Below are 16,461 nucleotides of genomic sequence, written 5' to 3'. Positions count from 1 at the left end.
ATGTTTTAAACAACTTCACAGAAATTCAGCTTGTTGGGACTTTATGTAACTTCGAATGTCTAAATTGACCGGACTAGGAGCACCTGAATTTATTTACCGATATTTTTAATTTTTCAATTTTGTGATATGAACGTATTTTTTTCAATTTTGTGATATGAAATTGTTTTTTTCCATTTTGTGATATGATATATCTGTTAAAATAGTTCTACAAGAAATTAGGTAAAAAAAATCTTTGTGTTTCAAAAAAATTTTACATAATATGGTTACGGTTACCTTTGCTGCATTAAACCCCACACTAGGATCTCCTGTGTTGTGAGGCTCAATCTCTTTCATCGTATTACATAAAAGAATATATTAATCTTTACTTGCCATTTTGAGTGTGTATATGTACATGCGTGTGTGTTTGTGGGTCTGTTAGTATGAGTGAATACATACTATAGTAAATACATAATTGTGTTTTCGTTTCTATTTAAAAAATGCAGAAAAACTGTACAAAAGCCATATTATATCCATAATATTGTGTTCTCTTTAAATATGATTGAATACAACATAATAGCATTATTGCAAGCAGTAGGTCACAACCATAAAATCAATATTACAATACAAAAATAGCGATATAGCAAAAGTATTTCTATTTTCGGCCTAACCCCGTCAAAACAAACAGATAAAGAATGCGAAATGTTCCTATTTATTACTCTCGCCTCTCGATCATATTTACATCATTCAAATTCGTAGAGGATTCGTTATTTTCATGCAGTTTAAATTCTGGAGTGATTTAAAATCCTCCTTATAAAAGGTAACTGACACAATAACAATACTCAATACCTTGAGTACTAGCCTATTAGTGTTCTGCATTTATACGTATGTATGTACGAGTATGTATTAGTGTTTCGTTAATCATATTTTCTTCCGGCTGGTGTGTAAAATGGTTAAGATAACGCCACGTGAGGAGGAGGACACTCGAACACAGGCGACCCGTCGTTTGTTGAATCGTCCGGTGGCTTGTGATATCGCAATTTATATATTTACCGACCAGCTTACGTATCCATCACCTTGCAATCAACTGGAATATCCAGAAATTAAAGAATATTAACAGATTTTAAACGAGATATATTAATTATATTATTTAACGGTTAACACACAGATTCGGACACTTTACAGTGACGTGATCACGAGGAAGATAACGCGATTTATTATTTCTAAATTCATAATTAATCAGGTTAAAAATCCGTTAAAAAGTCTTTAGTTTCTAAATGTATAATGCTCGTGTAAACAAAAAACAGATTTCGAATATCTATTGGAATGTGCTACATTGTGCTTCAACAACAATTTAACAGGCTCGCTAAAGTAGAAGAGGAAATGCCAAGAGTTAGTCTAATTGTGTAGCGGAAGTCCGTGGCCCGTGCCCCTGAACTTGCCTTCCTCTAAAGATGGACTATGTGTATTATAATATATTAACCCAAATGCATTATTTTGTAATATTTTCTTATAACCTATATGAAAATAACCAATAAGGCTTCTAAACATTATCTTATATTTTAATTAAATAATTTTATAACAGAGATTAATAAAGATTCCTAATTAGTTCAGCTATTTCTCCGAGATAATGGTATAATATGTTTTAGGTTGAAAATTGAGACTGAGCATTTCATTATATAGCTAATCAGGCACAGTTTAAACCTACAGCTTCATAGAAATTGAATTTAAGTATGACCTTTAAAAAAACAAAAATAGAGTACTGTTATCGATGGCACGAATCCATCAAACTCAAATAAAAAGTTTACGAAATATTCACATAGGATCACATCTCGTCACCTACTTCCATTGATTGGCGACAGGCCGTGTTAGCATTGCAGATAGATGGGACTGATGCAACGCTATATGGGCCGCGGGATGTCGTCACTGCGAGTGACAACGCGTGATTCGTTATGATAAAGCTAGATTGTTCTGTTTTATTTTATGACTCCAAATTATGGTTATTGAGTCGCGATGTATCTGTTTATCTATTTAACACGTCATGAAGTAATGGAGTTATTTGAGGCATTTTTATTCAAATAGATTGCATACAAATTAGATTGCATAGAAATAGTCACCAAAAACAGTATATTATTACAGTAAGTGAAAAATAAGTGACTTATAAATACAAATATAAAGCAAATTTAATTAATATTGGCAAAATGATTTTTGTTTTTCATTTGTCGATCATCTTTATTTATATCATCGTTCTTCGGAGAAGAATGCAATTTCCTATTTTTTGTATATCTACTATATTTTTTTTTTTATTATGTCGTAGCGGGCAACTGAGCTAGTGGTTTGCCTGATGGTTAGCGATCACCACCGCTCATGAACATACGCAAAGGTGCCTCTACGAATGCACTGCCCGATTATATGGGGAAAGGAAAAAGGAAAGGATTTACACGACTGGAAAGAAGGAATGAACTGGGACGGGTGAGGAAAAGGAAACGGGCCTCCGGCTCTCCCACAACAGAAATGTTATTAGTAATCCGGATAAAATTTGATATTTATACTATTTAGTGTCCTGGTTAGAAATGTTACATATTATATTAAAATGGCTACGCAACGCAAAGCCGATGTCGAGTATGTCTGACTGAGAGAGAGAAAGAGAGAGATACTAAAATGTATAAATTGTTGTTACGCAGTTTTCTTTTCATACAGCTCTCTACATATCATTCAACGATGACAAAACACAAAATCTAATTCTCATATCGTGTTAAACTCATACCGCAATCCGCTGCTATATTATACCACTAACATCTCGCAGCAAGTGACGTACTTCGTGATCCGCATGGCGCTGCTGGTGTCATGGCTGTGGGCGGCGCTGCTCACGTGCGCGCCCGTGCTCGGCCTCGGCCTGTACTACGACCCCGCGCAGCTCCGCTGCGTGCGCTACAGGAACGCTACGCACGGCATGGACTTCGCCTATGCTGTGTTCTATGTTATGTTCGGTAAGTGGGAGTCGTTATACTATGTGCAGACAGAATTGTAATATGTAGTGGGATTTGTTCATTCAAGCTTTTTATAGGAGGCTTGAATGCATTTCGATCCAGTACATTAGCGATCTACCACACGAGTAGATAAGCGGCTCTACGCCGCAGGCCTATAACAATAATTTCATATTCATGATACCTTCTATAGCAAATCACCGATGTTCGAATAATTTATGCACTGTACATTATGCATATAAACACTGCTCTCTTCCCAGGGAAATCACGATTTTACGATCGATCAAGATCATGCAGTGTGGCTATTTTTACGCCGATTAACATTATGCTAGGTTGAGTGCATGTACCGCAGATATAAATATTTAATCCTTCATGTGTGAATATCCTGCCTTGTTCGTAATTACAATGTATATTGTACCCACTTGAATGAACAAAAATAACTTTGCATTCCAATGACTATAGTGCTATATATATTATAAGTGTTGATCGTATTTGTACATTTAAATATTTTAATAATACAATAAATAAATTATCTGAATCGGTTTTTCAAACATCTTATCTCAAGGCAAAAATAAATGTTATTCAATGTGAACTCGGGAATTACCTATCTTCATGTAAAATTCCCGAATCATTACGCCCTCTTCCTATATCTATCATGGTCGATAGAAACATAATGAAAAGCTCATATTAATTTATGTGCTTACAAAATATGAACGCAACATATTGAGTATGTAGCAGAGAAACATCGGTTTTTATAAGATTTTCTATATAGCATTCATGTTATGTAGGCACATCTATACTAATATTATAAAGCTGAAGAGTTTATTTGAACGCGCTAATCACAGGAAACACTGTTCCGTTTTGATCAATTCCTTCAGTTTTAGATGGCCCATTTATTGAAGACCGCTAGTAAATTAATATAAGCTTTCCATAAGATATATTAAGAGAGCGATCGGCGTGTTCGTACCAGGCACACTGCTATGCGCGATACTAGTGTACTGCAACCTAGCAGTGATCCGCGCGCTGTACGCCATCACGGCGCCGCGCGCGGGCGCGGGCGGGCCCGTGGTGCGGCGCGTGTCCAAGCGCAGCTGCGGCGCGCGGCGCGGCGCCGCGCCCGCGCACAACGCCGCCACCGCCGAGGAGGTCGCCTTCAGCCGCCTCATGGCCACGCTGTCCGTGCTCTTTATGATCTGCTGGCTGCCGCAGATGGTGAGCTTCTGCCAAGTGGATGATTTTCGTATGATTACCGAATATTTAACTTTGGCAATATATTTTTGCATGGTATAGCATAGCCATTTATATTAGTACACAGTCACTAAGTAGCATCTGTTATCCTTTTTTCCTATTATATGTAATACATTATATAATACTTCGATTAAAAGGCGTAAGAACCAATTCGTCATTGTAAGACAAAGCAGTTTTTAAAAAATCTATACTTTTAATGCGATATCGTATTATCTATATAGTACCTTTTATGTCATCTGTGGTATTTTTCTAGTAAAGCATATATACATACATAGATATCTATATCGTCATCTCGATTGGATCGCGAAAATCCGATATAGGTACAATATTAATTTTATACTCAAGGCCACGGGTTGTTCATCAGCACTCAGGCCACCAGCGGAATACCAATAAATGTTCCGTGTACATTATACATAACTACAGTCTCCAAGAGACGCGCCGAGACTCACAACATGGCCGCAGGCCGACCAATTGGTCCGATCCACGGCGATTGGCGATTAGCATCCAGTTCAAATGTTTCATATTGATCGTTTTACTTCCTCCTCCATTCTTTATTATTTATTATACTTCTTCCTTCCCGTGCTACACGCGATATTGCAAACCACATATTGCATTGAATTTTCCGTATAACCGATTTAAAAACAACTGTAATTTACTCACAACATTCAAATTCCCACAAAGGTACCTACTACCTATATTTATTTAATAAAACAACAGAACAATGTTGTTGAAGAAATTTTTCTTATTTATAAAGCAATGTACATCAACGAAATTTATATTTAAAAATCCTAAACCGTCTTCAAATTGACAGAACTGAACTAGATTTAAATGAGACCACACGGAAGGCACCAACTATCAAATAAACAAGAATTGTCATCAAATCTGTTACAGCCGAAAGTTCTGAGGTAACAAATCCAAAAAAATGCAGTCAAATTGAGAACCTCCTCCAATTTTGAAGTTGGTTGAAAGTATAACTAATTTATAACATATAACTAAGTAGGTAATTGCTTCTAATACAACCCATTTTTTCGAGACGAAGAAGTTTTAACCTTAAATTGTAATTAAGCACCGCCTGATAGTGAGATGATAGTTACCGATAAAATAATACGGTACCTTCTGCAATTAAATGAAAGAAACCGAAGTCCTTCCTAATTAAACTGAATTCCCAACTGAACTCGGTTTTAGGTTCAATGCACAACGAGCTTCACAAGAATACTGTTGACTGAACAATTTGTTCTTTCATTGATATCTGACACGTGATGTGGTTTTATGTTCGTATCATCAATATATATATATCAATCTTCACCAATCAATCAATCTGCAATGCATACAGTTAAGCTCTTTCATAAAATTGATAAGCACTTAGAGCTTTTGTTATACTTTTTACAATAACTTATTACGTGACTGTATATACGTTTATCGACCTACGTATTTTTTGGTAATTTCTAAATTATATCAGAATTGTAAAAAACTATATATGTACAACTAGCACAGAGTAAGTAACATATATCTAACTACAATCTTAGCTGGTAGTACACAGCAAAAACATCCGCCACAAAGGTGCTATGTAATCGTCGCGTGTCGCCACACAATGCGGATCCGTACATTCCGTCAATAAATGATAACAATTGTCACTTCTATTATACATTCAGCTCGCGTCTGAAAGCCGGCAAAAATATTTCATTGTTTCAATAAATGGTAAAGAATAAAATTCTTCGTTTAGCGCTTAACGAATGCATATCGTTGACACGTGTAGCAATAAAAATAGATTTGACACTACTTCATCAGGTCTATCGTAAGAATTGTAAGCTCGATAAGCTAGTTAGGTACTTATGTATCCATATTTTCTAAAGCCAATATGCGGCTAGACTCGGCTATAGAACAGAGAGCAAGCCGCGACACAAGTTAAGTGACACTACAGCAGAATGCGTACACCGTCTTCGCCGGCGAAGACGAGGTCCCTTGTTCTGCGTTCCCGCACCCACCCGGTTGAGTCATGCGACACTCCACTCATGCGACAGCCCAAGCCGAAGTTCGTGGGCCCCGTCAAGAAGGGACGCCCTTAAGCATGTCGCTACCACTACGGACGTGTGGGTGATCTGAGGGTTCACCCACACGTCCGTGCTAAGATTTAGTAGCCCTTCGACTGACATCGAGAAACACAAAAAAAAAAAAATATATATATATATATATATATATATATATATATATATATATATATATATATATATATATATATATATATATATATATATATATATATATATATATATATATATTTACAGGATTTCTTTTTTTTTCGTAAAACCCAGTTCTCCTGTTTTTTTTCTTTTTCGATAAAGGCCATCGACCATTGTTCGATTTAAATAATATAATTATAAATTCATTTAACTGTTATATCGTTTGGTAATTTTATTGTGACATCGACTCGTTCTCTAAATTACGAGAGGATTAATGGTTAGAGACAACGTTAACTTCCTTTTCTTTTCGGCATTATAGTATTATGTCAATTTCATAAAATAAAGACTTCACTTACACTACTTATTTAATTAAATTAAGTCTTACACTTGAACACTTAATTTAATTAAATACAAACAAAGCAATTATCTTAATTTACTAATGGCAGTCATAGTGAGGTAGGTAACAAATTGTCAAACATTAGATTAGAGCTAGAATGTCACACACTCACGACCACATTTAACAATCAACAAGCCATACGCACACATGCACATTACAGGCCTATGTAATATCAGTGACATGCTCAGGCATAAAAATAAGAATTTTACTAAACACCCGTGGATTGCACTGAAAGTAAATCAATGCTAAATTACTATGTTACTTGAAGAACAATTTTACATGACTTGTCAGTAAATTAACTGTTTTTTTAATGGTTCAAAGCAATCTTCGTGATATTTTTCTATCGTATCAAATGTTGTTATATTATTTGTTTAACACACTATCAATATAGCATACATCCTGAATCTTATCATACATTCTCTTTTTTTAAGTTCATGATCATATATTTAAAGGTATTATAAAACGTATTTAGATCATGCAGGCCTTTTAGCAGACGCTTAAATAATGGTGTTTTCCGCAAAACGAACAATTAGGAGCGTGGGCGGTAGCGGGCCGCGATCTAATTGACGGACCACCTGCCGCTTGATGGCTCGCAATGTTATTGCGTATTGTCCAGCTCGTTACAACTGATGGATCAATTAATTTTCTCGTTTCATTTCTATAATAGGACCTAACCTCCTTTCGGATAACGTCGATTGATAATAATCGCAACCAACACATCGATCGTATCGCGCAAATTAACTCTACTAAAGATACCTATAGGAAATATATTCAGCAATCAGAAATAATTATCAAACATTTAAAAATTAATAAGCTAGAATATTAATTATAACTCTTTGGTTTCGTATTGAAACTTGTAGAACATGGAATTCATCTGATAACTACAATCTGCAAATTAAACTAAGGAGTTAAACTACTCGCATAAGTTTAGAAATGCACAAATCACAGATTCAAAATGGACATGCAAATCTAAATACAACTGAAAAATGTAGGTGACGTCAGCGCTGTACCTGGCGCTCGGGCCGGCATCTTGGAGGCGGCTGGACAGCCTGGGCGCGCTGTCCGACATGCTGATGCTGCTCAACTACGTGCTGGACCCCATCCTGTACGTGCTGATGCGGCAGCGGCACCACTTCTCGCTCTCCGCGCTCTGCCACAACATCGCGCATTGTTTTAAGCGGGTGAGCACCATTTTCAAGAACTTTCTAGAACTTCTATAAACGTTGCGAATAAGTTAATTTGTCATCAGTAAGGATGTTTTTTATCGTTTCTTTTTAATCAAGGAAGATTACACTTACTACGTTCTTACCACCTAAATTATATAGTGTAAAAAGCTGCCATCAGATGTTATTTGTTGACTAAAGTTGAAGTTTTATTTATTACGATTTTACTCAAGAAATTATTGAACGATTTAAAAAATATATTTTGCCATTAGAAAGCCTTACTAAAACTATAAATGCGATAGTGTGTTTGTTTGTCTTTCTTTCACGACACAACGTAGCAACTATATCAATATAGTAGTTAGGTTTAGCGACAAAGGCTACTTTCAACCACGGTGAAACGTCTCATCATATAGGATTATCCTTTGACTACGCGGGCGAAGCCGCGACAAGCGGCAAGTCACACTATCACACTAATATTATAAATGTGGAAGTTAAATGCTCCCTTGGAATAACTAAATCATTTGTAAATGTCCTAATTTCACGCGAACAAAACCGCGGGCGGCTAGTATCCTATAAATCTATGAATGCCACAATACGATATAAATCAGATATGAATACCGAATAACTAAATTCTTATTTAGGTGTATCGTGTTGCTGTTAACGTGTATGCATTAATTTGTAAATTAAAATGGGAATGTGAAATGCGATTCTTGAGAAAACCCCGCGTTCGTAATAACCCAAACGCAGACTTTCCAACATTTTAACACAGAGTGAGATAGGAGCAACATAACATGATATATAATGAACAAATACCGTTACCCATGCGGACTTGTAACATTTAAAGGGAATTTGTATGCACACATTATAAACGTTGTTCCGGCGCAGTTCCGGAGGTTATTTTTAACGCCCACCTCGGGTGCGGAAGCTCCTTTGTCATTATTTCAGTTTGACTTTGATTATATATCACTGTGTACAATTGTATGATCATTTAACACGAGAATATTATTATGCACACATTGTTTATTCTTTAATCTGACTTTAATCTTTATATAAAATGTTTATGTGTAAGTCCTTCAAAAGCTGTGAACGCACGAATCGACCAGTTCCATAACCTTGCAGAAGCACAAGACGTCTACGGAGTCAATGAAGACGTCGTGCTGCCCGCAAGAGACGCTGGTGATCAGCGACAGCTCGGGCGCCGAGCTGCGGCCGCTGCGCGCGCCGCCGCCCGCCTGCGCCTCCATCTTCAACGTCGACCACTGACGCGCCAGCAACTGCGGGCAGCATTCACCGCCTGTGCGATTCGCATCATCATCATCATCATCATCATGATTTGAATCGTGCAATTCACATGTTGCAATTCGCTTTCGAGGGAAAAAAGTTGAATCGCGGCGTCGCAGCGGCAATCCGATCGAGAAATGCCTGACGTTCAGTGATATTAAAAATTATATATGAGCTGTCCAGTAGCTCTCTCACACTACATAAAGAATATAAGAAAAACGTCTTGTTTTTGAATAATATTCTAGTCTCCCCAACGAAGCATTTAGCTGATAGATTTTGATGTGTGCACTATTTGTAGATGAACAACAGAATGACTCATTCTTTATCATCATATTGTTACATTGTGCTCTACAATAATTTGAACTGGAATATAATACAATACCAATCTACAATTTTGTACAGAACTAGCGAGTTCATATCATTCCATACAAGAATTGTTAACATAAAAACAAAAACCCAACTGCTATCTTTTTAGTTTTATATTATCAGTATGAAGCGTGATTTGTATTTCATATTCCAAACTCCACTAAAACATTTAAGATATAGATGAATTCGTCATCACCGTTAAAAACACCACTCACGTAAAAATAAGACAAACCGATCCGTTTACACTCGGAAAACATAACGATCTTTCGCAGTTTGTAAAAAAGAAATCCCTACTAATATTATAAATGCGAAAGTAATTCTGTCTGTCTGTCGCTTCACGCTTAAACCATTGAACCGATTGGAGGACTCGAGAAAGGACAAGGTTGGTTTTATCCCGGAAAACCCATGGAAGCGGGAATTAAGCGGGTCTTCCTTCGGCCAGAAAATCAGTAAGGAAAAATTCAATGCATTTTCATTATAATGATATTTTTCGCCTAAACGAACGATCAACTGTCTAAATCAAAACCGGCAAACGAATAAATATACCCAAAATACTCCGTCCGAAGGGGATCACTCGGCAATTTTCACATCTACAAATTATATTATCGACTTAGAATTAAGGGTAATAAGTCGCAAAAATGTACAAATTTTAAAAAATATATTTTTATAATGATATATGTTTTACGAGTTACCGATTAGAAAACCTAGTCTTACAATTTAATATTAGTTGTTACGTTGACTACTAATTCACATGGCAATTAGTACTTATTACTATCTTAGATCGGTTGTTTACAAATAATTCCATTCAAAATGCTGATATCCATAATGTACAATCATATTATTAAATATTTAAACAAATAAGTAATCACTAAAAATACCAATTTAGCAATGTATTTACTCGATACGTATAAGCGATGAAAGCTTTAATTATGATTTTATAAAATAGGAATCTCTTTCATAATATTGTGTATGTTAGATATTAGATAAATTTCAATGTGGAATATCCTCGTAAATATATACTTACATATCTATATAACTACAGTTCGAGCCTTCAAAATATTATGTGTTTGATTTATTAATTGTTGTCTGTGCTTTTAACTTAACTGTGGTCTACACTAGTTTTTACTGTACCTAATTTTGTGTATGAGCGCAGGCATAATTATACAAAAAAAAATCTAATACGGATCAAGAAATATATTTTCAAACAAATAAAAATATAAGTATACTAAAAATCTATTTATAAACCTATGGTTTATACTTTTTTCGTCGTAGCTATTGGCTTGTTGTAAGCTTTATTGTTTTACCACCAGAAAATCAAATAATGTTAATATCATTGTTAACATACTAGATACGCACTATATTGTATGTTAAGGAATATTTTGTTTTTTTTTATGTAAGTACGTAAAAATAGAAATAAAGGTACTTAGCTTATAAGTGAATCTAGGTTCTTTGTTTTTCACAATGTGTAGATTTTTGTTATCAGACACTGTAATTACATTTTTGTGCCATAAATGTTTTGTTTTATTTATTTACCTCAACAATTAAATTAAAAAATATTATGATGACATTATAATGCACCTACAGTGTTACCTCATATTTTATATTATCAAATTTATGGATTGCTTTTGATCAAAAGTGCCAAGATTAAAGGGAAGGAATAATGAAACTTAAAGAAGAATTCTCGAATCTTCATCTGTATCTCTTTTATATTCTACATCTTTTTTTATTTTTTACATTAATTAATTTTACGAAGACTTACAACTAATTATAATTTGTTAGTCTTCGTTCTATTTATGGCTCTTGAAATATTCTATTTATCAGATGATGATAAGAAATGTATCTAAGTAGGTAATAGATAGTCATAAAGTTATTTTACACGTGGATAATTGTTGGTATATTCAAAATGACAATGTCATGAGCTGATGTGAAGTTGATCCATGGAAACATAAGGGATTATAGACTTACTCTCATTTCGCCTTTAAATATTATCATTATTTATGGTTGTAGGTTTGGATATTGTTTTGTACACTGTAGGTACTATTATTTATATTATATTTTAATATCCACTTAATGATTGACAAGAATGAGTCTTGTGCCCTTGGTCACCATTGGGTGGGTCACCAATTGGGTCTGTATCATAGAGGATAGATATAGGAAGTAGGTAAGTATCTATAGTTACTGTTTACACTGTTAAAGTAGTATTGTCTGATTAGCATAACCAGGGCCATCATGTCTGTGCAAATGTATATACATTTCCGAAAGCCGTCCCAAACTTGTGGGTTCGAGTATTCGGCACAGATTAGTAACATCGTACTAAGATTCGTGTGAATGTGAGTAACCTAATAATGCTATTTCATAGCTATTTTGGAATCTTTATGAATTTCTTATTTGGCATAAAGATGGATAATTATCTGCAATAACACGTAGGCTATACTTTAGTCGGGTAACACGTGAGTGTTGGCGATGTATATTAATTTACTCTTTGGTCCCAGCTAATACTTGGTAATACCACCACAAGTTATGCCCATGGCAGCTATCTTTACAGTACAGTTAAAACAGTTTCAAACTCATTGTAACTGAACTCTTTGATGTAAGGAGAATTATTTGACTGTGGCTACAGTATGTGGTTGTCAAATGTCAATTTTGGCAATCAAATATAGTATAATCTGTGACTCATTCGTTTTACAAAATTGACTAAAAATTAAATATGATGGAGTATCGTTTGATTAAATCGTACATTAAATATGTTTGACATTTTGAATAAGTGTAAGCGTGTAAATATTTAAATATATTACGTAAAGAACCGATCTGTAAAATAAAAACATTACTTGCGAGCATCCAAAACTTCCGCCGGCAAGATGTCGAAGTGGTAAGAGCATTTTTTGTATGTATGCGATTGGAATTTGTACAGAATTTGTTTATTTTGTTGTCAGTAGGTAAATAAAATATTATGATTTAACATTAAAACAATACCTATTTATCGCGTAACCAATATGTAACCGTGCTAAATACAAAATTTATATTGTGTTTATTGTGTGTCAGGCAATCGGAGCGAAGTATTCACGAAATGCTTAAAGATACACCACCTTTACGGGAATCAAGTGACTCCATAACATCCGGAACGGAAGCCAAATTCCCAACATCGCGCTCCATGACTTTTCCACCTGCTTATGGTAAGTAATATATTTGACTCTACATAGAGATACCAATGAATTATCTGATTTCTCTATAATTAAAATTTAATTGCAACAGCTTCAACACAGCAGTATTTTGTTAAATAAGATAAAAAAATTAAGCACTGTCATTTGTATACCCAGGTAAAAATATATAAATAAATTTTCAAATGATCAACATCATCATCTAAAAAGTTAAAATTGAATTACTCCATTTATTTTACTTGGTGTTGCAGCTCCACCAGATGTGTCTCAAAATGGTGCAGCGGGTAGCAGTACGCTTCTCCGTTCAGGCTCCACCAAGCTGGAGAATATAAAGAACTGGAGTGTCTCTACATACAAGTGCACTAAACAGCTCCTGTATGAGAAACTGGGCAAGAGCTCTCGTACCGTAGATACAGGTAAATGTCATTTGCTTTTTGATTGTGTTATAACATAGTCAAAACATGGTATACTCAACTTGAAATTTTTCATTTAACAGTAATAGAGACTCAGTTTAATTATTGAATTATGATACAGAATATGAAATATGTTCACTAATAAAGAGTGATAATTAATGTTTAAATTTAATACAATTTGGTTTTTAATTGGCTGTTAATCACTGAACTTAAATTAAATATTTGATAATGTATTAGATAGGCAAATGTTATTATTATGTTGGAGAAAAGCGATATGTAATCATGTTTGAAATAAATATTGCTTTATTAACCTCATATATCAAAGGAAGATAGGAGAGACAAATGAAACCTATTGGGCTTCGGTTTCAGAATGGTTTTAAACATTAATTATAATATTATTTAGGCTAGGTTAGCCTCATCTGACTCACTGTTCCACAAAGAACATTGATGAGTGAAAAATATGTGAAATGTAGCCGCCTCTTAATACAAAGGGACAGAGGAAGTCACAGCAGATACTTTTGTTAGCTTTCCAAAGATAGTAAGGTAGTGGTGTAGAGTGTATTGTGCTCGCGTGTGGCAGAGCTGGAGGCGCAGATCGAGGCGCTGCGCGAGACGCAGCGCAAGTACGTGCACGTGCTGCGGCTGAGCGGCGCGCTGGCGGCGCAGCTGGCGCAGGCCGCCGCCACGCAGCGCGCGCTCGGCGAGGCCTTCGCCGACCTCGCGCAGAAGTCGCCCGAGCTGCAGAACCAGTGAGCCGCCCCTTCAGCATACCTTTCCTTATCCCTTTCTCCTTATGATTGGTCCGCTTATGGCATAAAATCTTTTGTTATACTCGCTGTGCACTCACATGATTCAGAACATACTCCCCTTAACCTTCACCTTACCAGATTTCGAATGAATCCTTGTTCTTGTGAAATATCAAATATTATTCTGTTCTGATCTCGAGCACAAGACTTAGAAATAGTTTTTGCTCCAATTCGAAAAATTATCCCAATATTTGATAGCCCATTTATCTGGGAAGGCTGTAGTTATCAGATGCTATGTGGATAAACCGCAAACTCCCCTAAACATATCTGAATAAGACTGACGATGTCCCGTGTGTGCGCAAGGTTCCTGTACAACGCGGACACGCAGCGCTCGCTGACGCGCAACGGCGAGACGCTGCTGGCGGCGCTGCACTTCTTCAACAACGCGCTCAACACGCTCACCAACAAGAGCATGGAGGACACGCTGCTCACCATCCGCCAGTACGAGGCGGCCAGGTGTTTAGATTATTGTCAACTCTTATTTATATCCTATCGTTTTGGTTAAAAAAAAACACTAATAATTGCAATCCAAGAACACATCATATATGCATATACAATTATATAAAAATGACTTAAAATAATGAAATAAATGGTACACTCCTATTTTATACTGCAGCTCATCTGCTCATGCGTCATGCTCTCATATTATGTTTCTGATTTTTATTGGTCAATGTTTGAACAGATGAAATGTTAATATCTATGCTTGAGTTTTGTTTTGATAAAATTGGTTATGTCATAAAAGCTATTATAAATAAAATATAAGCAGGATTTTCTTTATTGTATCTCCGTCAATGCCACGCAGGGTGGAGTACGACGCGTACCGCAGCGAGGCGGAGGCGGCGGAGGCGGCGGGCGCGGGGGGAGCGGGCGGCGCGGCGCTGCGGGCCGCCGCCGAGCGGCACCGCGCCGTCTACGAGCGCCTGCGCGACGACTCCGCCGTCAAGCTGCGCCTGCTGCACGAGAACCGGGTGCGTACACACACGCACACACACACGCGCGCGCGCACACATAGCCAGTCACACTCGCTTTATACTGCACACGCTTTACCGCACCGCACGCACACAAACAGTCTCATATACACATTTTAATCCATACTTCACGTTGACGTACGTGTCGAATTGCATGCATGCAACAAAGACAAACATACAAACACGTCCAAATACATATAGACACGGACACATACAATGCGAACCATGACCATATGTATCATTTCACGAATGCATATTACCAACATCACGTATTTTATAAAATAAATATGCTTATAGCCAATTTACGATTTCAGGTGAGAGCTTGTTCATACAAGCAACTGCTACTATTCCACAACGCCGTGTCCGCGTACTTCAGCGGCAACAACGTCGCGCTGGAGGCGGCCGTGCGGCACTTCAGCGTGCCCGCGGCGTTGCCCGCGCCGCACCCCGGCGCCCCCGCGCCCCCGCCCGCGCCCGCGCCGGCGCCCCACACCGCCAACACCCCGGCGGCACCTCAGCTGGCCGCTACGCCCCAGCTCGCTTCGCCTGCGCCCGCGCCGCCACGCTCCGCGTAGAGATAAGTGTACACTTATAAATTAATATACAAATTGTTATTGTATATTCGACCCCACTTAAATTTGAACCATAATGCGGAATACTTAAATTTCAAATTGACAGAAATGGTAATGACTAATGATGGTTTTTGTTAACATGAAAATTTATTGGATATAGAGTCTGACTGTGAATAAGCCAATTTAGATGGGAATTTGTTGTTATCTTAATAAATATGATATATAAGCAATTTAGAAGCAACAGTTGCATAAATTTTGTTAATAACAAAAATAATACTCAAAACACCACTTTAATGACATAACCACAGCTGTAGCTAGACAGCTGTGGTTATGTGGTTATGTGTGTTAAGTAAATAACTGAAATGTTAAATTAGACAAATATTTTTAAAGTAATGCATTCCTTGACAAAATATCTCCATCTAAATTGATCAAACAAACAACCCTATTATAATAATTTAAGCTAAAGTGTATGTAAAGTATACATAACGCGTGAACGCATGGATGTAACCTGCATAATAAACTGGCATGTGTAATCATGGATTTGTTTGATACACATATGCAGTTGCAAATGATACAGCAATAATACGTCGAAACACTAGCAAAGTATTAAACATTTCTGAGCTATATAAAGAGAGTTACCTCTGAAATACGATGAATCTGTAATAGTAGCTATCATATAAAATAGTTCTAAGCTTAAAGAGTGGTTTGGAGATTGAAGCAAAACAAAAGAATAATAAAAAATTATTCAATTGCTCTTATTTTTATATTTTGCTTCACAATTATGGTGAACAGAAAAGGAAAGTCATTGTTGATTTATGTATTTAGTTTATTTATTGATCTGATTTTTAAATTAGGTGCTTTCATAGAGATAACATTATTTATTGATAAGAGATACAGACAAATGCAAAAAGCTTTATTTTTTGGTGTGATATTTTTTTCTTGGTTA

General features: G+C 36.3%; 2 protein-coding genes across 2 annotated transcripts in view; both read left to right on the top strand.

Annotated features, from left to right (window-relative positions):
* Nucleotides 1-9,661, top strand: part of LOC119829083 (prostaglandin E2 receptor EP2 subtype) — a 19,557-nt gene extending 9,896 nt beyond the window's left edge. Inside the window, exons 4-7 of the mRNA XM_038351458.1 lie at nt 2,783-2,966; nt 3,934-4,175; nt 7,781-7,969; nt 9,071-9,661. Of these exons, the coding sequence (XP_038207386.1) occupies nt 2,783-2,966; nt 3,934-4,175; nt 7,781-7,969; nt 9,071-9,214 (759 nt within the window). The 3' untranslated portion in view covers nt 9,215-9,661. The remainder of the gene's footprint in view (nt 1-2,782; nt 2,967-3,933; nt 4,176-7,780; nt 7,970-9,070) is intronic.
* A 2,609-nt stretch (nt 9,662-12,270) lies between these two features.
* LOC119828973 (arfaptin-2) lies at nt 12,271-16,432 on the top strand. Its single transcript, XM_038351315.1, has 7 exons — nt 12,271-12,467; nt 12,641-12,771; nt 13,008-13,172; nt 13,750-13,918; nt 14,279-14,431; nt 14,778-14,947; nt 15,265-16,432. Exons 1-7 carry the CDS (start codon nt 12,457-12,459, stop codon nt 15,516-15,518), a joined length of 1,053 nt encoding a protein of 350 aa, XP_038207243.1. The 5' UTR covers nt 12,271-12,456; the 3' UTR covers nt 15,519-16,432.
* Nucleotides 16,433-16,461: the final 29 nt, after the last annotated feature.

This window comes from Zerene cesonia, chromosome 9, assembly GCF_012273895.1.
Source record: "Zerene cesonia ecotype Mississippi chromosome 9, Zerene_cesonia_1.1, whole genome shotgun sequence".
NCBI lineage: Eukaryota > Metazoa > Arthropoda > Insecta > Lepidoptera > Pieridae > Zerene > Zerene cesonia.
This window is presented reverse-complemented; position numbering and strand designations above follow the sequence as displayed.